This window comes from Procambarus clarkii, chromosome 21, assembly GCF_040958095.1.
Source record: "Procambarus clarkii isolate CNS0578487 chromosome 21, FALCON_Pclarkii_2.0, whole genome shotgun sequence".
Lineage (NCBI taxonomy): Eukaryota > Metazoa > Arthropoda > Malacostraca > Decapoda > Cambaridae > Procambarus > Procambarus clarkii.
The window spans coordinates 44546190-44571037 of record NC_091170.1 but is presented as its reverse complement, the minus strand read 5'-3'; the positions used below and the strand labels follow the sequence as shown (position 1 = coordinate 44571037).

The 24848-nt window shown below is 43.2% G+C and overlaps 1 protein-coding gene across 1 annotated transcript in view; it reads right to left on the bottom strand.

Moving 5' to 3' along the window:
- Positions 1–24848, bottom strand: part of DIP2 (disco-interacting protein 2) — a 786376-nt gene that overhangs the window by 152475 nt on the left and 609053 nt on the right. Inside the window, exons 4-13 of the mRNA XM_069328749.1 lie at positions 22799–22927; positions 22410–22659; positions 22053–22132; positions 19277–19396; positions 18387–18631; positions 17876–18002; positions 11372–11592; positions 6469–6678; positions 6010–6150; positions 5–125 (exon numbers count right to left, since the gene is read on the bottom strand). Coding sequence (XP_069184850.1) covers positions 5–125; positions 6010–6150; positions 6469–6678; positions 11372–11592; positions 17876–18002; positions 18387–18631; positions 19277–19396; positions 22053–22132; positions 22410–22659; positions 22799–22927 — 1644 coding nt within the window. The remainder of the gene's footprint in view (positions 1–4; positions 126–6009; positions 6151–6468; positions 6679–11371; positions 11593–17875; positions 18003–18386; positions 18632–19276; positions 19397–22052; positions 22133–22409; positions 22660–22798; positions 22928–24848) is intronic.

Here is a 24848-nt window from a genome sequence, read left to right as displayed (position 1 = left end):
ATACCTTTAAATCTGGTGATCATATGCATCCAAGAAGCTGGGTTGACTTTCATTACCGAGTATGGAATGAAGATTACGTGCATTCCATTAAACACAGAACACAACATTGAGTGCCACAGCCCAACCTGCAAGATTTTAAGGTGAATAATTTTATTGAAATATTATATATATATTATACACACACATACAAACACACAGGACATAAATATACTGCAGAAGTGGTCAAACAAATGGCTAATCAAATTTAACCCCCAGTTAGTGCAAAGTTACATGGCTTGTGTAAAACCAGTCATGGAGAATGCAACTCAAACATGAAAACCATACCTACTAAAACAGAAAAAGAAGATTAAGAAGAGTTAGAGCTTTACTACAAGGCATACCTGGAGAGGGTTTCGGGAGTTCTTTTACTCCCTGATCCTGGCCCTGGGCCAGGCTCGACTTGTGGTAACTTGGTCCAACAAGCTGTTGTATGGAGCAGCCCACAGGCCCACATATCCACTACACTCTGATTGGTCCCCACACTTATTGCATGAACCTGTCCAAGTGCCTCTTGGATCCACCTTCCTCCACCTTCATTCCGGCAATATTTCTAATGCTTGCTGGGAGGGTTTTGAACAGCCGTGGACCCTTGATGTTCAGTGTTCTCTGATTGTGCCTATGGCATCTCTACTCCTCAATGGTTCCATTCTGCATTTCCTTCCATACCTTTTGCTCCAGTATGTTGTTATTTTATTGTGCAAATTTGGGACCTGGACCTCCAGTATCTTCCATGTACAGTATATTAATTGATACCGTTCTTGTCTCCTTTCCAGAGAGTACATTTTGAGAGTTTTGAGATGGTCCCAATAATTTAGATGTTTTATCGTTTCTATGCATGCCGTATGTGTTCTCTGTACAGTGACACCTTGACTTACAGATACTTACGAACCCCTACTTACGAACATTTTCAAGTTACAGCGTAAATTTCATTGGAAAATGCGACTCGACTTACGACCGTGTAACTAACGACCTTTGTTGATATGCATTTGGGTCGAGCAAGTGCATAGTTCCTGGTGGCACAGGCCGACCCGCCTCAGTTTACCAGAGCCGCCCATTTAATGACGATAGCACTTTTAAAGAATTTCATTATTTTGGTGCTTTTTTGTTTTTTGAACATAAAACTAATTATTATATATCATGCCATGTGTCCCAAGAAAGTCAGTGGTACGGTTCAACCTAAGAGAACACATGTGAGGATAACTTGATAACTTGATAACTTGATATCAAGGATGCCCATAGAGGAAGTACAAGAGATCATTCGTAAACATAAAAATGGTATGAGGGTTGTTGATGTAGAGTAGAGGATGTCCCTTCCTCATTTGTTTAGAAAATGTGTGCAGTAAATTGCAAAGTTTTGCTGAAAAGTGTCACCCAAATCAAGCTGTAGAAGACCGTTGTGTTAATCTTTTTAATGACTGATTTCTCACTTCAGGCACGTGTTACAACGAAGGGAAAATAAATGTCGCTTGACAGGTTTTTAGTGAGAAAAACAAGCAGTGAACCACATGCAGGTCCTAGTGGCATGCAGGCAAAATGTAAAAGAGAGAGTACCCCAGAAAAGTCATCACTGCCTGATGTTATAATGGAAGGGGACTCCCCTTCCAAACACTAACACCTTTCCTCCTCACCGTCTTCCATACGACGACAAGAGTCCTCATTCAAGGTAAGATATACATACAGTACTTTATTGCAGCTAGTACAAAATGAGTGTTATTCAGTATAAAATGTATTTTTAAGTTAATATTTTTTGGGGTGTGGAACAGATTAATTCAATTTACATTATTTCTTATGGGAAAATTCATTTCAACTTACAAATTTTTGACTTACGACCCATCTCTGGGAATGGATTAAATTCCTAAGTCAAGGCCCCACTGTATTCCCTCTATTTCAGAGATCTCATCTGCTCTGAAAATGAAGTGAGTACCAAGCAATACTCAAGATGGGACAGTACCAGTGATTTAAATTGTGTTAGCATTGCTGTGGGATCTATAGATTTGATCGCTCTCATAATCCATCCTATCATCTTCGTGGTTGCCGCTATATTTGCTCGGTTGTGTTCACTAAACATCAGGTCATCAAACATCATAATTCCCAGGTCCTTTATACGTTGCTTTCCTTCTATGAGTAGGTCTGAGTGTCCTATACCCTGTGTTTCGTTAAAGTATGTCGTTTCCACCATACCTCAGTAACTGGAACTTATCACAGTTAAACATCATATTATTTTCAGTTGCCCAATCAAATACTTTATTCATATTTGCCTGTAGTATTTCAGTGTCTTCAACAGTGGCAACTTTCATGATGATTTTTGTATCATCTGCAAAGGATGACACAAAGCTGTATCTAGTGTTTTTCTCTATACAATGTCAGAGATAAGAATGAGAAATAGCAGTGGCGCAAGAGCTGTGCCCTGGAATAAAGAGCTTTTCACTGCACGTGGGATTTGATCTTACTTGATTTACCGTCTCATTCCGTCACATTCTGCATTCTGTCTGACAGAAAGTTGAAAATCCAATGCCCCACTTTACCCACTATTCCTACTGATCTCATTTGATGGGCTATCACTCCATGGTCACATTTGTCGAATGCCTTTGCAAAATCTGTGTATACAAAATCTGTATTTTGCTTTTCCTCTAAGGCTTCTGTGATTATGTCATAATAATTCCCTAAGTGTAGTTACAGGATGAGCGCTACACTCATGGTGTCCCATCTTCCCAGCACTTTGTGTCATAACGCTTTGAAATTATTGATGGTTTTGGCCTCCACCACCACCTCAAACTTTTTCCAAATGTCTACCACTAGGTTTCCGAAAATTATTCTTTTTTATATTTCTTCAGCAGCTTTGTTTAGTTAGTTTAAATCTATGATCTCTAGTTCTTGAAGTTCCAGGTATCTGGAATTCTTCCCTATCAATTTTATCGATTCCCTTTACCATTTTGTACAGAGTGATCATATTGCCTCTTTTTCTTCTATCTTCTAGTTTTGGCATATTTAATACCTCTAAACTCTTTTCGTACCGCTTATCCTTCAGTTCTGGGAGCCATTTAGTTGCATGTCTTTGCACCTTTTCCAGTTTGTTGATGTGCTTCTTAAGATTTACTCCACTCGTGACATTTCTCCATGCCGATACAATGCCTCTGATTACTGCCCTTATTTTTCTGTCAGTTAGAAAATGTTTCATCCATGTTAGAATCCTACCTGGTTGATACCTGGTTGATGGGGTTCTGGGAGTTCTTCTACTCCCCAAGCCCGGCCCGAGGCCAGGCTCGACTTGTGAGAGTTTGGTCCACTAGGCTGTTGCTTGGAGCGGCCCGCAGGCCCACATACCCACCACAGCCTGGTTGGTCCGGCACTCCTTGGAGGAATAAATCTAGTTTCCTCTTGAAAATGTCCACGGTTGTTCCGGCAATATTTCTTATGCTTGCTGGGAGGACGTTGAACAACCGCGGACCTCTGATGTTTATACAGTGTTCTCTGATTGTGCCTGTGGCACCTCTGCTCTTCACTGGTTCTATTCTACATTTTCTTCCATATCGTTCACTACAGTACGTACCAGTTCACAGATAGATGCTGTCAACCCAACCATCTCTTTCCTGTAAAATCTCTGTGGCTCGATCATAGAAACTGTGTAAATTCGTTACACATGATCTTCCAGATCAAAAACCATACCGTCTATCTGTTATTATAGGGTTTTCTCCAGTTGTTCTACCCCATTTAGTTTTTAACTGTTTTTTTCAATATTTTGACTTATTACACTTGTCAACTGAGGGGGGTGGATCTTCCCCTGCTGCCACTTCTTTAGATTGGAACAATGTTAGCCTTTTTTTCCACACATCTGCTAGGACTCCTGTACACAGGGATGCCTGAAAAATCAGTTGAAGTGGAATGCTGAGCTCAGGTGCATATTCTCTCAGAACCCATGGTGAAACTCCATCTGGGCCAAATGCTTTGTTCTTACTTAGCTCCTTGAGCATTTTTTCACTTCATCTCTAGACACCTCTATGTGCTCTATGTTGTTCTTTGGAATTCTTATTGTGTCTGGTTCCCTGAAGATTTCATTTTGTAAAAACACACTTCAGAACTTTTCATTGAATGTTTCACACATTTCCTTTTAATTTTCCGAGAATCTGTTTCCCACTTTCAACCTCTGAATATTATGCTTTACCTGCAATTTATTGTTGATGAATCTATAAAATAGGCCTGGTTCTGTTTTACATTTGTTCACTATCCCATTCTCAAAATTTCTGTCTGCTTATCTCCTCACTACTGTGTGGTTGTTTCTTGCATCTTTGTATCGCTGGTATGTTTGGGGGTTTGGCCTCTTCCTATATTGATTCCATTGTTGTGTCTTTTGGTCTCTGGATCTCTTGCAATTTCTATTGAACCATTCCTGGTTTTTAGTTCTGCATCTCTGCTTTGGTATAAATTTTTTTTGCCTTTATCATATATTTCACAAAACTTTACATACATCTCATTTACTTCCTTGCCTAACAGCAAGTCTTTCCAGTCAAATTCCTTAAAGAAATTTCTAAGTTCCCCATAATGTCTTCTGAATTCAGGTTATTCAACTGCATATTTAGATTAGATGAGATTTTATAAGTTCTTTTGGTTCAAAATTTGCATATGCAAATTGCAAAACACATGCACATCTTGTTCATTAAATTCAACATATAGGGGTACCTCGATTTAAGAATTTAATCCGTTCCTGGAGATGGTTCGTAACCCGAAAATTTGTAAACCGAAGCGAATTTCCCCATAAGAAATACTGTACAATATACTGTATACCAGTCCTAAAGCTACAATCTTCAAAAGCTAGATTTCCATGATGGTTCAGCTTGTTAGCACTTTCACACGCCTGGCATGCGAGCCGCAAACTTTGACATCAAGCTCCCTGCGGTGCAGGCGAGCGTGCGGCGACACCGAAATGTGTATACTCGTCTCAGTTTTCTCACCTTAATTCTCGTGCTACGTCATTTGTTTTGGTATCATTGTGTTCGCAATAGAATTCCCTACAGGTGTATATGCATATATTGTCCAAAAGCCCAGCATGACTCCCCTTAGCAAAGCCTAAAGTTACCCGTGAACAAGCACCAATTGGAACATCCACAACCTAATGTGTATACTTGTTCAGTTTGATAACATCAAATTTCGTGTTACGTCGCTCATTTTGGCATCAAATTGTTCGCAATATAAAGGCGCGTATTTTAAAACTAGTCCCATAATAATTGAGCAATAAATAGAATTTTTCCAAATATTTTAAATTTTGGATGCACATCATCACAAAATTATTTATATCTTTCCAGTATTCTGATATAAATTTTTGTGTTACATCTTTCATTTTGGTATCAAATTGTTCACAATCTAAAGGCGCGCATTTTAAAACTAGTCCCATAATAATATCACAATATATATGGAATTTTAACAAATATTTTAAATTTTGGATGCAAAATGTATTTCTAATCTTTTCAGTGTTCTGACATCAATTTTTGGGTTACATTTTTCATTTGGGTATCAAATTGTGTGCACTTTAAAGGCGATCATTTTAAAACCACTCCCAGATTGATCGGATAAAATTTAACTTTTAACAAATATTTTAATAATCGGACGCCTCTGGCGTTACCGACTCGGACTCAAGAGAAAAAAATCAGACGCAAGGGGCGTTTGAAGAGCGGGAAAGTGTTAAGCAAATCTGTCTATAAAGTATAAATAGATATATGTTATTTTTTTACTTCACTCATTGGACAAGACGATGTTATTAGCTTCTATATAACAAATAGTAAACACAAATGATAAGAGTTTTCCGCAAAACTCTACAGCATCTAAAGTGTCAAATTAATTACGAAGCTCAAATTATAATCAAATTCATTCATCATATTCATCAAACAGTATGGCATACACCTACTTTAAGTTCTTTTAAGTTGTCAATCTTTTATAAGATACAACTGTATTACCCTAGGATTTGTAATAACGTACCTCTCGCTTAAAGTCAAGGACACAAACAGCAACTTCTCCCTCAGTGTAATTACACGCCGAAGTTAAGGTACGGCAGTGGGCTAGCATTGCTGATCTTGTTACCACTACACCTTTCACTGAACCATCTTTGTCTGTACAATACTGTAAGGTAAAATAATGGTTACATTAATTTATGCATTTCTGAACTTTTGTAAACAAAATACTGAATAAAATATATTTTCCAGATTACATTTAATGAAAATCATCACAAGCATATTCAAGATGTGAATAAAATAAAGAAATATGAATTTAAGTGAAAAAAACTAACTAGACATATGCTACTATGAGGAGGTATTTATATTTTTCATGTACAAAAATATTCATTTTCATGTACAAAAATATTCATTTTCATGTACAAAAATATTCATTTTCATTTACAAAAATATTAATTCTCATAATAGTGGCCACCAAAATACTTGCCTCAATATATGCAGCAGTGTCATCAGAGTGTCTAGGAGGTGTTTGCCAGTCTTTTGGAGGTTTTGGCAAGTGGTCAGTAATAAACCATGTGAGCTTTGGCCACCCTTTAAAAGATACCACTTCCCCAGCACTAGTCTTTGGAATGCCCTTGAAACAAGCTTCTGAAGTAAGAGCCACTGAAACACCACAGCTTCCCAAGAGGAAACCAATCTGAAAAAAAAGATTAAATAATTAAGTTAGAAAACAAATTTAAGGTCAATACTGATCTCATTAATTTAATTAATTTTATAAAATTGCTTATTCAAATACTAAGCAAATCTTATGTAAACTTTCACAATTATCTAAATATTCAGAACTACAAAGTATCTTTTGAAATTTACATTGAATAGTAAAGTACAAATGACATCTTCAAAGCACTGCAAATTACGAGATAATTATTTACAAATGCTACACAATTTGGAACAAATAAACACAGTACTGTATTATTTAATACTGTATTCAAACAACTATAGTACTTATGTCTCTTAAATGCCAAAGGGCATGTGAATTGATAAACTCTTTATCTGCTAAAGGCAACTTTAGTCTCCCTAATTCATTTATGCTCAGTTGAAGGTACCACATCACGACTTGATTCAGAGAATCGATGTCCTCCTGACCCAGTCTAACCAGGCCTCATCGCTGAGAGTTTGTCAACCAGGCTGTTAGGATGCAGCTGCATGCAGTCTGATGAATGAATCACAGCACTACTTTTCAATGGGGCAATTTTACACAGAAGGTCAACCCGATTAGAAATAGAAGACAAACTATGCAGAGTGAAAAAATGGCGGACCCAGGAAACTTCATACTGTCGCTGAGACGAAGCTCTCAGGTGGGACACCAATAACGAAGCCACCTGATCACCATACACTTGGTGATAAACCAACATCAAAAAGACGCGAAGAGCGGAGAAGACCAAACCAGCCATGTACCAGATCGGTCCGACCCTCTGGAAGAGGGGGAGCTGTGGAAACGTCTCGGGTTCACACACCGAGCAAGCAGCACCTGGAACCAATGCTTGGCCGGCCACCAAGGGGTCACGAGAACTACTCTCCCATGGCAGGACTCCAACCGAGCCACAACCAGAAGCAACAGCTGGACCGGGAGAAAGAGGTACAGGTAACCCCATCTTGACCATTCCTGCTGAAAGGCACCCACTGCGATAGCCTCACAGTCAGGGAAGGGCGCCACATAGATCGGGAGACGCCGAGACCACGTCAATGTGAAGAGGTCCACGTCCGGGAGTCCGTACGTCCAGCAGAGCCAACGGAAGGAGTCAGTATCGCCCGTCCATTCCGTGGATAGGGAGAATGAACCGAGACAGGCCGTCTGCCAGGAAGTTGGACACTCCTCAGATATGAACCGCACTGAGAGCCAAACCCTGAGAAGCCAGCAGACGAGCCACTCGAAGCAACCAGCCACAAAGAGGCAAGGACAGAAGAGAACTCTCACGGTTCAGGCAATGAACCACGGGAGAACAGTCTGAATGGAGCCAGATGGTCAAACTCTGAATGACTAGAACCCTCTGAAGCGACAGCCAAACCGTCGCAAACTCCCACACCATACTGTAAGCCCGACGGAAGGACGGACCCCATTGCCCCTGGCCGGCCTGGTGAACACTGGTCACAAAGCCCCAGCTGAGAGATGACACATCCGTGAAAACATCGAGCAAGGGTTTGGGGAGGCGCTAAGGCACTGAACCCCGAACACCCTGAACAGGAAGCTAGCGACGCAGCAACTGACGCAAGGCCCCACAGAGTATGAACCCAGTGATCGCGAAAGAAGCAAAAAAGTCCCTGAAGAAACCAGAACAGATGCCGAAGCCAAACCTAACCCAGCGGATAGACCAGTATGGGTCAAGTTCAAACTCCGGCACATCTGCTCGAGGAACCGCCGAGTGACCCGGGGCCCCTCTCCCCCAGAAACAGCCGAAGGCTGGACTGCAGCCTCAGCAACGCCTCCGGAGGGAGAGACGGAAGTGGTTCGAGAGTTCTAAACAAGACCCAGCCAGGTCCGAACCTGGGATGGAACCAGATGGGATTTCCTCCAGTTCACCAGGAGCCTGAACCCGGCGAACTTGGAATGGACCACACTCTTGGCAAGCAGACAAGCACCCAAGGTATGATGCGTGAATACAGGCGATGCCAGATTCAGGCCAAAAGGAAGACAACAAAAGCAGAAAGCCTGACGGCCCACCACGAAACCTAGCCAGTCCCTGAACCTCGGACGAAAAGGGACAACACAAAATCAATACACGTCCCTGAGGTCCAGGAACACCATCCAAGCACCCAGCTCCAAAAGAAGCCGGACTTGAGACAGAGTGGTCATCCAAAAGGAGGGAGCAAGGAATCCAGTGATTCAGACAGGACAAGTCCAGAATGAACCGCAGATCCGCACAGTCTCTTTTTGGCACTGGAAACATGAGAGAAACCCACCGGTCAGGGTCATTTCAATCACACCCAAGTGCACCCACTCCGAGATGAACTGACGAAGCGCGGGGATAGAAGCCTGCCCTGTCAGCCTCAAATCCCCCGAAGGAGGAGCCGCTGCCCAATACCACAGCAGACCTGATGACATGACCGAAAATGCCCACAAATCTTGGGACCAAGAGCGAGCAAACAGAGCGAGCCTCCCCCCCCCCCACCATGCCCGATCAACGGGGCGAACCGCGTACGGGCCAATGCCTCTTACAAGAAGACGACTGACGAATAGTGAGATCATCGCGCCGATCCAGGTGACATCGGCTCCGAAGGCAACATTAACTCAGAAGCTCCCACCTCGACCAGCGGAAGCCCAAGCCCTGGCGAGCACAGCATGATGACACGCAAGGCGAGAAGCAAAGAACAGAGACACCGCCTTCTTCAGGATAGGCAAAAGCAGCTTCAACAGTGCGGCTGATGCCCAAGCCGCGGAGGACAGCACACCAGACGAAGGCCCGGCATGCAACGCCTTGACATTTTCCTCAAGCCAGGCGAAAGACAGCTCAAGAAGGAAAAGAAGCGCAAGACCAAAGCCAAATGCCCACGGCACACAAGTCTTCAGCAACCAAGGACACTGAAAGGGTAGGAACCTGCACGTGCAGCTGCACAAGGCCAACATCCCGAGAAAGTACAGGGGCAAACAAGCTTGCATTAAGATGCTCAAACACGTCCCCCAGGTAAACTTGCAGAATGCTAGAAGTTTCTCGCCACTGAAGCGTGAGAGTCCGACAGAACCCATCCCATGCCCCCTAATAAAAAGAATGGCCAGTCTGCCAGCCAGGAAGACTCCAGAACCTTCAAATGCACCCTATACGGGGAAGAACAATCGAACTCATGAGGACGGATCCATCACGGAGGCGGAATCCAGGTCATGCAGAAGGCACACAGCAAGAGCATCTCCCGAGGGGAGATATGAGAGGCAGAAAACCTCCGGAAGGACGGGGCCGAGGAAACCAAGGGAGCCCGGAACAGAACCCGGGGAGGAGCTGACCCCATATCAAACTCATACAGGGAAGGGGGGTAAGAAAACCCCTTCCCCTGCAACAAGAAGCCCCATGATGAGGGCACCAACACCCAAGCAGGGGGGGTCAAAGGGGGGCCCAACTCCTTGGGCCCCCTTTGACCCCTGAACAACACCAGCAAGCACAACTAGGTGAGTACACACTGGCTGCCACTCCCCCAACACAATTAATTATTAATTATTATAAAATTTATTATTTTATACATTTAAACACTGGAGTCCTTGTTTCAAACTATTATTTTGAGTCCTATAATTATTAATGCTAAATATGAAAAAAATATTTTCATGAAGCCCCGTGGCGAAGTGGTACTGTAACACACTCGCCTGGTGCTTCGTGAGCGTTTTGACCTGGGTTTGTATCCTGGCCGGGAAAGATTGACTGGGTGCCAACCTTTAACTGTTGCATCTGTTCACCCAGCAGTGAATGGGTACCCGATTGTTAAACAATTCCGCGGGTCGTATTCCAGGGAAAATTAGGATTAAGGACTTGCCTGAAACGCTATGCATGCTAGTGGCTTTACAAGAACGTAAGAACGCTTGAATACATAAATAAATGTTAGAAAAAATGAATTACTGTAATAAGAAAATAAAACCTAATGTAGGAAAAGAAGGTGCATAATTAATTTTGGTTGTATTTAATGAGTAAGATACAAAAAATTGCATGCAAGTTAATTAATGTGCTAGATTTGCACAATCAAACTGTTGTTTTAAAACAACAGTGTTTTCACCACACAACAATTGCCCTTATCATGTAACTCTACAAAAGATTCTGCTCTAAATTATACCTTGTGTTTGTGGCTGAGAAGTGGATGTTGAAGTGAGGAAAAAGTGGACACCTCGAATTCTCAAGAATGCATCTCTAGTTAACAATAAATATGTTGTTAACTAGAGATAAATTAATATTATTGTTAACAAGTTAACAATAAATATGTTGTTAACTAGAGATAAATAAATATTATTGTTAACAAGTTAACAATAAATATGTTAACTTTGTTCCAGATGAATTCACTATGTACATTTTTTGATGAATACATCCCAAACACAGATCAAGGAAATATTGTATAATTTTCCATTTTTACTATTCTATCTTTTCATGGACCACCACTTTCTTTTCATACATTTCTCAGTGCTAACAAACAGTAAAACCAATATGTAGAATTTGTTTGAGATGTTTTGAGAGGCTTTCAAGCAAATTGAATAAATACTTGAAATATCTTGCAAAGATTGTACATATGGCCACCTTCTGGAGAAAGAAAAGCATTCCCAAAGGCATAAAAGGAAATGAACAATATACTGTACTTATATAGATAGAAAAATAGCTAAAACGATAAGGAGTCAGAAACTATCAAGTTTACAAAATACTAACCTGCTGTGATCCAGCATCTCGTCTTGACAAAGGAACTTCGATCGGTACAGGAACAAGTCCTGCCTGTAGACACGCATAAAATGCACACATGAAGGATACAGGATCGTTATTAGGGTAAACGAGGGCAACACGGTCACCAGGCATAACTGTACCCTCCCCACGGCCACCAAGACGTGTTAGGAGGTTATATGCCATCTTTTGTGATCTACTCAGTAGCTTGCCTGAAAAACATTAACAAATTTCATAAGCAAAATTATTTTAATAAATGTTTTGCATTATCCTTCAACCTCTACATATCAATACATAAAATGTAAACATCAGTAAAGTTAAACATCAAAACTCCAAATTAAAAAACATCCAAAATCTGGAACGATTTTTTTTAAACTAATATACAACATTCATAAAAATAATTAAGTTTTATGACCTCAAAATGACTTTTCAAAAATCTTTGCACAATGATAACTGTAGTGGTGTGCGTTTTAAACTGCAAGCATATTTCACTTAAATTGCAGTGCAGTAAAAAAAAAAAAAAAAAAACAGCATTGAATGTAATTGAAATGCCATTTTCTGGGTGAGTCCCGGAGGTTCCCCGGAGCTATCCAGGCTGAATGGATATGTATAACTTTCTGGTATCAGTCAATGTGCATGGAGTTCTTGCCTACCAGGCACCACAAGCCAGAACCTAGCCCCCTCAGAGAGGCGCGAGAAGCAATGGCCTATAGAAACTACCAAGTAATTGGGAGCATTCTATGTCTGCCATCGACCGGGTCTGACACCCATAAAGGTTGGCGTCCCAAAACAAACCCCCATTCTGATGAAACTATTGCTACCAAAAGCCGAACGAGTGGACAGAACTCCCCAAACAAAAATTAGCAAACTAACATGACTTCATCACATTGCCACGCCGCTGGCTGCGCAACCCTCACTCCCTGGGAGGGTGAAGGGGAGCCCCAGACACCCTCGCATTGGCGATCCAACTACCAGTTCTTACGCTGGATGTCAAAATACGCGAAACACACCGCCAACTGGGAGGGAGGGAGGGATGCCGGGGAACCTCCGGGACTCACCCAGAAAATGGCGTTTCATTACATTCAATGCAGGTTTTCTGGAGAAAGCCACGTCGGCTCCCCAGAGCTAACTACCCAAAAACAAGGAAAAACAGGGATTTACCCAGGAGGCGGTCAGTCCTCACTCCTCAATGCAAAGTCGAGACAACTGGCTGCAACTGCCGACCCAAAGCAGCGCAGGCCCGACTAGGCCCAGGAACATTCATAAGGTAGCGTGCAGCCAGGACTCTGTTCGACCACCAAAAACCCTGTGCCCAAATGTCAACCCAAGACATTTTGCCAAAGATGGCAGCCAAGGCAGCAAACTTACGAACAACGTGGGCACAGGGATAGACCGCAGGCTGGCTAGACTTAATAACCCTGCAGACAACCTGAGACACCCGAGCCCGGGAACAGGGAAGGAGGGAAACCGGGTTAACCCAAAGCGCATTCCCGGTCACTGAAACCATGGCGCGCAAATAACAGCAGAGAGCTGCAACCAGACACAACACATCATGCATCCCCGGCCTGATTAACCCAGCATCAACAACCCAAGGACCCCTCTGGAAAGCAGCCATCTCATTCTTCGTCAAAAATGGAGACGGCTGCAACCGAACAAACATACCACCAGGACCAAAGGAGAAGAAACCTCTAAGCCAGAGGAGAGCATGAAGCTCCCCGACCTGACCCCCCAGAGGCCAATGCCAACAGAAAAAGAGCCTTAGAAAAACAATCTTGAACCAAAGAGGCTACTAAAAACCGAGGCGGAGAGAAAAGAGAGCACCCGGTCCAAAGACCAGGATGGCTCAGGAGGCGCACGAGCAGGCCGGAGGTGAAACAATGCACGAGACAGCTTGCAGAACGGGGCAGAAGTAACATCAACATCGAACGCAAGCTGGAGCGGCTATGCCAGCGCAGTACGATACGAGGCGACAGAGTCATCAGAAGACAGTCCTGGAACAACCACAAAAGAATGGACAAAACAACCCTATCAGAGACTAAAGAACACCTACGCAGTGATAGGAAAAACTGGAAGGACCGCCAGGAAACTTCATACTGCCACCGAAACGAAGCACGCAGGTGGGAGACCAACAAAGAAGCCACCTGTGCCCCATGCAAGTGGTGATAAACTCGCGTCAGACACTCCAGACGTGAAGACTCGAGAAGAAGAACGAACCAGCCTTGTACCAGGCTGGACCGATCTGCTGAAAGAAGCGGAGTCGCAGGAAGACCCTCGGGTTCAGACACTGAACAAGCAACGCCTGAAACCAAGGCTGGGCCAGCCACCAAGGAGCCAGAAGGACGACTCTCCCCTGGTTAGTCTCCAAGCGAGTCAGGACCTGGAGTAATAGCTGAACCAGGGGAAAGAGGTACAGGCATACCTCAGAATAAGAGTTTAATCCGTTCCTGGAGACGCCTCGCCTTCCGAAAACTCGCATTCCGAAGTTAATTTCCCCATAAGAAATAAAGGGAAATGAATTAATCCGTTCCTGACTACCCCAAAAACCCCACATCAAACTAAATTTTTATACCTAATTTACCTAATTCATCTAAATAAACCTACAAAACTGTGTTCCAGTTATTACTTACCTTGCTGTCGAGTGCTGTAGGCGTATGGAAGATGGTGAGGAGGGGGGAGGAGGAGAGGAGTTACTGTTTGGAAGGGGAGTCCCCTTCCATAATCACATCACATAACCCCATGCCTTGTAACACTATGGATACCACTTCTCTTTCTAAATTTTTCAAACCAGCCCCTGCTTGCCTTAAACACTTTCTTATCTGCATCACTCGTTGCAGGGGTATTCTTTAGAAGGTCTTCGTGCAACACCCTGGCTTTCTCACAAATAATGGCCTCCGAAACACTATCACCCCTCAACTCCTTGTCGTGTATCCAAATTAATAACAACTTTTCCACTTCTTCAAGTATTTGTGGTCTTTGTGCCGTTAATGTTCTTACTCCTTTTGCCACTTTAGCACCCATAATCTTATTTTTCTTCTTAAGTATAGTGCATATTGTTGATGTGGCTTTGTTGTACTGCCTACAAAGTTCAACAACACGTGTACCGTTCTCATGCTTCCGAATGATCTCTTGTTTCTCCTCTATTGTCATCCTCACAGGAGCTTTCTGGCCTTTATCCTTACCACTGGCTTTCTTGGGACCCATGGTGAGATATATAATAACAAATTGTATAGACAAATCACCAAAAATCCAACAAAACACTGAAAATCCGCGAGAAGAATTGATGTGGGGGTAGTCACTGAGCGCCAGACAATAATAAACTGAGGGGCGGCGGGGCGGAGGGGCGACGAACGCGCTAGGTCGGCTGTACGCGTATCAACAAACTCGCGTCCAAACTCGCCTCCCGAAGTAACCCTCGCCTTCTGAGACAAATTTTTGGAGTAAATACACCTCGCCTTCCGAAAACCTCGCATACAGGGACAATCGCATTCCGAGGTGCCACTGTACAGGTAACCCTGTACCATGCACCTTGCGAGCACGCAAACAGCACAAAGAGCAATCCCCGCGCCGAATAGAAACAGACGGCACCAAAGGCTGTGCCGGTGCCAAACCTGACACCACTGGCCTACCACAAGAGAAAGAACCCCAAGCCCTGGCACGAGCCCACCGGGTGGCCCCCAACGAGCCCCCGGAGGACCAACAATGCCAACATAGGATGGCAACTAGCCGAAGCCGCCTGCAGATACTGCATCACCGCAGACTCTGCAAACAGACACGGACAAAAGGGCGAAGACAATTTAAGAACCAGGGCCCAAGCGAATTCCATGGAAGAAACGAGCACCGCCTGCCGACTCACAAGCAGAGAAGCAAAAAACCACGAAACCGCATCCTGCAGGAGCAAGCAAACAGCTTCATCAGCACAAACAATGTACATGCTGCTGAAGGCAATGCACCAGACCCAGAGGTGGCCCCAAGCTCCTCCACATCCACCGCAAGCCAGTCCGAAGACAGCTCAAGGAGGGCGAAGAACCGCAGGGCCGAAATCAACACGCCCTGCATACAAAAGTCCTCCGCGACCAATGCAGCTGAAAGGGAAGGAACCTGCACATGAAGCTGCATCACACCAATATCCCGCGGAAGGGCAGGGGCGAACAAGCACTCATTGAGATGCTCAAATGTGCCCCCCCAGGAAAACCTGCAATGCCGTCTGAGCCACCCGCCACTCATTCCCGCATGAACGTATGCCACACCTCCAAAGAGAAGAAAGGGCAGTCTGAAAACAAGGAAACCAGAACCTCATAACGAACCCAGTAAGGACACGAAGATCCATACACAAAGGAACGCAGATACATCACAAAAGCAAAATCCAGGTCGTGCAGGAGGTAAGCCATACGGATGTCCCCCACCAACTGGGACTGGACTCGGGAAGCCGGAAACCTCCAGAAAGACGGAACCGAAGAACTGTCGGGGTCAATGAACCGAACCCGGGGAGGGGTAGACGCCAAATCCAACTCGCACAAGAAGGGAGCAAAAGAGAACCCCACACCCTGTAACACCAAGCCCCGCTCCAAGGGTATAAAACCCAAGCGGGGTCCAATGGGGCCCCAAGGACCCCTAGTCAACCCCTCCCCCGCCCCCTAGTCAACCCCTCCCCCGCCCCAGGAACCTGACTCCAAGGATCTGGAGCCAAGTCATCCTCCACACCCCCTACATCTTAAGAAAGGCAGGAGCAGCCAAAAAAGCCGGAACAAAGGGGGCCCACTGGTCAGACCCAGAAGCTCCGGCAGGAAGACCAGGCTCGAATGCCTCTGCCACCACCCTGGAAGGAGACTCCCGAGACTGCCCGAGTCTCAACACCAACTAAACCCTGCCGACTCCGAAACCTTCAGATGCTTCGGAGCCAGAAGCAAGGGGGCAGGAACGGGATGGACAACAGATGGGGGAAAGACAAGGGGGGGGGGGTGGACGGAACCAGAGCTGAAGCGACTCCCACCTCGAAGTCCGGGTCCATAAAACCAAAACGGGGCAGTCTCGGGAAATCCAGGGAAGCAACTAACCTAGCATGTTGCAGCAACCTAAACCCAGCATGCAATGCAGCTGCCACCTGCACCATATCATGATCAGTAGCCTGGGTGAACTGGAGCACATACAGGCAACAAACGTCGCGCGACTCTGGGTCAAAAGAATCACTGACCCAACAGACAGCATGGCAGAGACACAACTGGTGATTGTCCCCCAGAGACAAGGGGATAGAGCAACCTTCTGACTCGCACGAAGTGTGAGGGGACTCAAGGGTCACATACATCGGACCATAGAGCCCCAGCAGGGTTTCCCAGGGCCCTTAGCCTTATTAACATGCTAAGGGAAGCCCAGGCAGGGTACTGCAAACCGGTGCCCAAGACTACCAAACAATCTGCTAATAGCTGAACCCCTGGGACGTGTCCACTCACGGGGGCCTAGCAAGGGGTACCACCAACCATACAAAAACTGAGAATAGATATAATGATAGATATATACACCCCAACACAGAATGGGCAACTACCAAGGCAGACCCCCCTCATCAGGCTGAAAAACAAAAACAAAAGCAAAACACCGCAAGAGGACAGCATACCCAGATGGAACAGAGCCAGCCGCTATAAGAGGTGAAAACTAGCTGTGCAGTACCCTGCGCCCCTACCAGTGACAAAAACTACCACTTACCCAGAGGCAAACATGGGCAACAAAGACTCCAGTTGACTCCAAGGGCGGCCAAGTACCGAGCAGTAAAAGACACAGCAGGGGTAGATCCCGAGGTGACTTGTGGAAGGTGGTACTTACAGGGCACCTAGGGAAGGTGGCCCTAAGCGCATGCAGCCCGAGTACCAAAGAATATTACTCCTGGCTTGCACACCACCAGTAGAGATAGCCCAAACCCAAGGCACAGAAACTTAGACAAATCGCTGGAGCCAGAGCCACAAGACCCCGCCAGTGGAACATCAGACTGAGAACTGCCGGGTGGATTGCTGGTGTGGGGGTCTGGGGGTCTGGGGCTCCCCCTTCTCCCTCCCAGGGAGGAGGGGGTTGCGCAAACAGCGGCACGGCAACATAATGACGTCATACTCATTTGCTAATTTTCATTTGGGAAGTTCTGTCCACTCATTTGGCTTTCGATAGCCATAGTTTCAACAGAATAGGGGTTTGTTTTGGGGTGCATACCTTTCCTGGATGCCAGAACCGGTCGATGGCAGACATAGAATGCTCCTAATCACACAGGGGGTTTCTATAGGTCACTGCTCCTCGTAGCTCACTTGAGGGGGGCCAGGTTCTGTCTCATGGTCCCCGGTAGGCAAGAACTCCATGCACATTGACTGATGCCAGAAAGTTATACATAGCCATTCAGCCTGGATAGCATCGGGGAGCCGATAGGGCTCCCCCCAGAAACTAATAATTGCAAATATGTAATCACACACACATGAATTTTACTATATTTATATTTTAAAATGGTTTTGTGAATCTTACCATAAGTAAGGGACACAGACAGTTTGCCATTTGCATCCAATATTGTGGCGACTGGAGCTTTATATCCCGAGGATGACCCATAGCGATAAACTGCATCTTCCACAGATCGTGGCAATCCAGCAGGAATCTGAGGAGGAAATGTAATTCTTCTTATATGATAATTTAAAGAGGCCATTCTGTTTTGGAGAAGGCAAAAAAATTTCAAAATACTGTATTCAGAATGAAGATAAACCCACCTATGACAAAATAATGATATGTACTGCTCTATCAGCCAAGAATCATTACCGAGTTAAATTTCATACGTAAAGAGAGACTACAAGAACTGGGGCTTACCTACAGTACACAAGGTGTATCTAACTTTCTAGTATTTAAATTAAAGAAAAAGGCTGTTTTTGAGAATAAATATAGGATGACAAGGCTTTAGCCCATCCAGACACCATACTCTGACTGTGACTGTCATCGGGCACAAATTACTAAACAGGCCCAAGGACAAAATCAGGCGAGAACTCACCACCAGTTGTTCCCCACGAGCCGGTGTCATGACCATACCCTCCGGCTTGGGAGCATTAGGGTCTTTGGGATTAGCAGCAATTTCAAGGTCTTCTTCATCATCCAAGTAAAACTCTGGTAGAGGTCTTCTCTTTGGTCTCTTTAGCGTGTTTAAAAGCTGCTGAATCTTGTTGGAAACTTTCCAGCGGCCAGTTCCACGCCAATTTTCTGGAAAATGATATAGAGCGTCTCGCCATCCGTCTGAGTCTGCCAGAGCAACGATGGCAAAAGACAGCCCGCAAGCAATGCAGAGGGTTAGTATAGGAGAGCTAAACCAGACTACCCTATTACTTGGAATGTGGAAAGGATTGAAAGCACTGGACATTATTTTCAACACAATTTTAAGGTAAAGATGTGAAACCAATTTTCCACAAAGCAATTATTAAAATTCTATTCTAAAGTTTATTGCATTTAAAACCCATATTATTACACAGAAGCTTAACCTTAACACCAAGAAAGAAGGTAAGATACTTTGCAATACAGGCATTAGGAGAATAGTGAAGAGACATTTTAAGAAAGTTACTACAACTACTGCAACAAGCATGGATGGGGATAGCTACCTGTGATCAAGTGTAAGAGTATTCTATAATGTGTTAAAAGCACAGAAAGCTTTTACAGAATCAAAGTTCTGTAAATGAATATGCAGCATCAACGATCATGCAAATATATATTATACAGTAACTACAGTATATACAGCTATGGGTAATAAGTCTCTGAAGAAAATTATAAAATCAACATAATGTTGAAACATTGTATTCATGTGCAGAGAAAATATTTTTGTAAGAACAGGCAAGGTTTCCTAGGTTTATCTACACAACAAATTAATAAGTAATTTATCTTGTGTGAGCTCACCAGCATCTGAGGAAGACTGTCTACCAGGAGCTGGACCAGAATAGCGGGTAATGCGGTCATCTCGTGGTGCACGATTGTTGCCCCCTCCAGTGTTGTTTGTCACATCAGGGGGTTGAGAAACTGAAAATAAAGAAAAGTGGTAACAAATTTACATGTACACCTGTACTGTACTACAGAAAAATTAAAAAACAACAAAGGATATAAAATTGGCCCATTCCTTCCTCTCTCTCTCTCTCTCTCTCTCACACCTGACTTAATAATGGTCCAGGATTGACCGAAACATCATTGTTTCTCCATTTTCTGATTTGTGGTTTGGTCATCAAAGCATATAAAATAACAGAAAAGAAAATAAGGAGGAATGTGGGGCACTGAACCTGCTTTATTGTTCTTATTTTTTTTTATTTATACAGTATATATAAAGAGTTCTTACATTCTTGTACAGCCACTAGCACACACAGGGTTTTGGGAAGTCCTTAATCCAAATTTTTCACACACACACACACACACACACAAAAAAAAAAAAAAAAAAAAAAAAAAAGTAGTTAGTAAACAGTTGATTGACAGTTGAGAGGCGGGCCGAAAGAGCAAAGCTCAACCCCCGCAAAACACAACTAGTAAACACAACTAGTAAACACACACACACTATGCAGCGGTTGTGTGGTGCCCATATCTTAAGAAGTACATCAACAAACTGGAAAAGGTGCAAAGACATGCTACTAAGTGGCTCCCAGAACTGAAGGGTAAGAGCTACGAGGAGAGGTTAGAAGCATTAAATATGCCAAAACTAGAAGACAGAAGAAAAAGAGGTAATATGCTCACTGCGTACAAAATAGTAACAGGAATTGATAAAATCGATAGGAAAGATCTCTTGAGACCTGGAACTTCAAGAACAAGAAGTCATAGATTTAAACTAGCTAAACACAGATGCCGAAGAAATATAAGAAAATTCACTTTCGCAAACAGAGTGGTAGACAGTTAGAACACGTTAGGTGAGAAGGTGGTGGAGGCCAAGACCGTCAGTAGTTTCAAAGCGTTATGACAAAGAGTGTTGGGAAGACGGGACACCACGAGCTACGCTCGTGGTGTCCCGTCTTCCTGTAACTACACTTAGGTAATTACCCATCTTCTGTCTTCCCGTACACCCGTCTTCCTGTAACTACACTTAGGTAATTACACACAAACACATACATACATCCCCAGGAAGCAGCCCATAGCAGCTATCTAACTCGCAGGTACCTATTTAATGATAAATGAACAGGCACATCTGGGTGAAGAAACTCTGCCCATTTGTTTCGGCTTCTGCCGGGAATTGAACCCAGACCCTTAGGACTACAAACCCAGAGAACTGTCCACTCAGCCATCAGCTCCTTTATATAATAAAGGTTATTGGCATGGTGCATTTTCTCACCACCAGGCTTCAGGCCAGGTTTCCTTTGTGACTACCTGATCACCTGTGCAATTGCTGCGTGCCAATTTAGTTATCACACCCTGGATGATCAAGTTATTTTCTGGAGAAAATCTGCAAATGTTCCTTTTTTAACACATTTAGTCCCTATTAAAGGCCTTTTGTTTTATTGGGTGCAGGTTAAAAAGCTTTTTAGTTATTTTAGAGTACTGTAAGTACTGTAATAATTCAGTTATTTTAGAGTAATGTTATTATAATTTTTTCTGTACCTGTACTTGCACCACTTGCTTTTGATCAGATCTATCCTGAAACCTCTACCCCCCTCTCATTCACTGAGTCAATATTCCCCTGTTTATAGTCCAAGTAATTTATGGTACAGTAATCCCATTAACTTAAGCATTTCCCCAGACTTATAATAGTAAAGATCTTTGAATAATTTCTAGCTCAGAAATTTCTTCTACTTTGAATGGTAATATTAACACACAACAGTATTTGACTCAATCAAGTATTATTGGCATGACTAGAACACCACTGTTGTGGTTCCTTTTAATGAAGTTATCAAAACTTGTCCAGTTATTTTCTTTATGGTGGCTATTTCCTTTGAGATATTTGATATTTTGTATAGACAACTATTCAAACACTTGTATCATTGAGGCCTTACAAGTATTGGTACAGGATAGTAAACCAAAATACTGTACAGATGACTTATTTATCGATTTTACAAAAATATAAATATGGTCATGGAATAATGGCTAATAAAAAGACAGCTCAGAAAATGACATACAATACACTGAAGCAGGGAGGAGCATTTTCAATTTTTTTTTAACACAAAGAGCATTAGAAAAATCAAGAAAAATTTGGTCTGAATGATACAAAACTTAGTCCTATAGGTTTAAATAAGTTTCCCATAAAAACTCAGCCACCAGCCGGTGGCTGAGCGGACAGAACACTGGGCGAGTGATCCTGTGGTCCCGGGTTCACTCCCAGGCAACAATGGAAACAATGGGCAGTTTCTTTCACCCTGATGCTCCTGTTACCCCAGCAGTAAATAGGTACCTGGGAATTAGTCAGCTGTCATGGGCTGCTTCCTAGGGGTGGAGGCCTGGTCAAGGACCGGGCCGCGAGGACACTAAGGCCTGAAATCATCTCAAGATAGATCTCAAGATAAGGTATCGTTCTTGCTTCATTACTCTTATCTCATCCTCACAGCAGATACAGACAAACACAAAATTCCATTGAGTATTACTAATGTGTAATGTGGCAAATTTTATTTATCCTTTGAAATTTTATGTTGTATTTAATTATCAGTTATGTGTAATAATGTGCCTTAAACAGCAAATGAAATGAAAAAATATACCGTATTGAACTTACATGAGGTAATATTACGCATCAGATCTGTTACTTCTGTCATCTCTCTTCTTCTGCGTTCTTCCTCACCACCATTGCTGAGGCTGTTAATGGAACAAGCACCAAATTAACCATCTATTTGTGTTAATAAATGGGTTTATTAAATAATGCCAGATTAAATTATTTTATTAAGCTGTGCACTTTTAAAGATAAAAAATACATGAAGTTAATATTGGAAAAGCCTTTGTTACCTTCATTATACAGTAAAGTGAATGTTTAACAATTTCAATGACTCTGAAATGACTATCATACCAAAAGCTTTTCTTAAAACAGTACCATTATAAATGTTATTATAATCTGGACATGGAAGTAGGTTCACACCTGTGTGGTGGTATGGGGGGAAGCGGTTGCTGTTGTTTGGGTGGAAGTGGGTGTGGTGGGGGTGTGTGGTGACTACTGCCAGAGCTGCTTGCTGGTGTTCCTCCCCCACTACCATGTGCAGGAACCTGTGGGGGTGGCAGCAGTAATGGGGTGCGTGTCACCTCTGGTGTGCCCTGTGAACCACTGTGGCCCCCACTACTGCCCAAGCTGCCCTCTGCTGTCACACTGTCTTCATCACTGTCTTCCGAGTCTGATGATAAAAGCACATTAAAGTCTACTCTCATCTTGGTGTTTCTCTACAGTACTGTCAACACTTTGTATTCTTCACTACAGTACAAAATATATTAGAAAAAATACTATTACTTGAATAATATACAAAATGACATTACCAGAATCTCTGTGATGTCTGTCCGGGGATCTTGCTGTCATAACCGAAGATCGCTTGGATGGTAGTGGGAGGTTCTTGGGGCGAGTCTGATACTGTGCAAGGGCCTCTTTTACCGCCTCTTGACGCACCTCTGTCAAATATAAAATTTAAAGTTAAAAAAAAAATTAGAAGAACTTTTTATTTGTTTTATATATTAGAAATTCAAGAGGGAAGATGAACTCTACTATGTTTCCTTTTAATAATACAGATTAATTTTATCTAAAATGTTTACCAGCACAATTACTTTTAAGATTTAACATTACAATAAACAGCTAATATAAGATTACAATAAACAGCTAATATTTTAACTTTAATTTAAATACAAAATAAAAAAATAATTTAATATTATTAACTCATGAAGCTTTCATTACAACTGAAAAAATAGCTATGAAGTAGGCCAACACAAACTTACAAAAAATCTGTATATCAGACACAAAATTCAGACATTTAATAATTGTGCAAAAAATATGCAAAACATATTTAGCAATATTTTATTTATTATCAGTGGCACATGCATGTGGTGTTCTATAGACCTACCTGTTTTAATGAAGGCCTGATTCAAAATAAGTAAAAGTACAACTGCATTTACCTGAGCATGCTAGCAGGCCACTGGGATATTTGTATATTTTTATGATGAGGATGGGGGACCTGAAACTAATTCCAATTGCAAGTACTGTATAATGAACACAGTATAGTACATAAATAGATTTGTAACTTACAGATCTTACACAGGAACACAACTGATATTACGTAGGCCTACTAAAGCCTAGATTAACAATGCTGGATTAGGCTGCTTGGCAGTGCAAATGTGAAGAAGGCATTGGAAACAATGAGGAAGTATTGGAGAGGGAACAAATTTGCAGATATTTATTCTAGGCAGGACCTAATCTTCAAACTAAGCCACTGGTGTCGTATAAGTTGTTGTTCAGCCCATCCTCCTAAGGTTTCCCAACGTCAAGAAAACGGTCAATTTAAAGTGGCCTCTCCTACCCTACCAGAGGACCCAAAACAGAAAACGGGACAGTACGTAATTTTCGCTAGCCGCTTCAGTTTTCTAATACGACAATTTTTGGCCTTATGTAACGCATACGTGCGAAATGCGACGTTCTTTGTAGGGCAGGTTGTGTTGTTGATGAAGTTACGGGCGGCGACGAAACGACGTATACACCCCGCCGAAAAAAAAAATCGAGAGCAAAACTAGCCAGACGGCAAAAGAAAACCGCCAGTGGCGCTGACTACCTGGCGACACCCGAATACCTCCGGCAGGACAGGCACCAGCAACCGACGCCACAGGGTAACAACCCCGGCAGAGTGAGAGGTAGGCGCCCTCCACGTCTAGAGGATACACAGGAGCCTTCAGGGCCCGCTGGACTCCAGCACTTCTAGACCAAGCCGGCTCCAGACTCCCGCTCGACGCCCGAGGTGCAAGCCGGAAAATGTTATAAAATCTATGAACGCCTCCGTAACCATATAGACACCAGGCGTCGCAACCATCCAGACAGTTGAATGAACGTGCCTTACGGCAAAATGTAACCCTGTGAGCAGGAAAAGCGAAACGTTCCCCACCGACGACCCCTGAGTGGAGCAGAAGTCAGGCGTCCGAACAGCGTCAAGGTTGAACCAGGAATCCCACCAAAGGGTTATAATCTGTTTATTTGCAAAACACACATGCACATGTTCCCTCTACTCACTAAGAACGTGAAAGAAATTTACCTTTGTGTTTTCCTAGAGTTGGTCTTTTGCCGAATCCCACAATTAACAAAATCACATTGCTATATACTTTCATATCAATAAAATATGCAGCACGCTAATGATCATGACCTGATACATAAGGATGCCATGATTTTATAACCATCGCTCTCGTTAGTCACGTATTTATCAAATGAATCTACAGGCGACGACATAATACTCATATCTTTTATTTCTCATTCATCTGTTGGATGTTTTACGTAATATCTTAGGTAAGTAAATTATTTGTTAAAGGTTACTCACCTGCGTTAAGTTCGACAAAC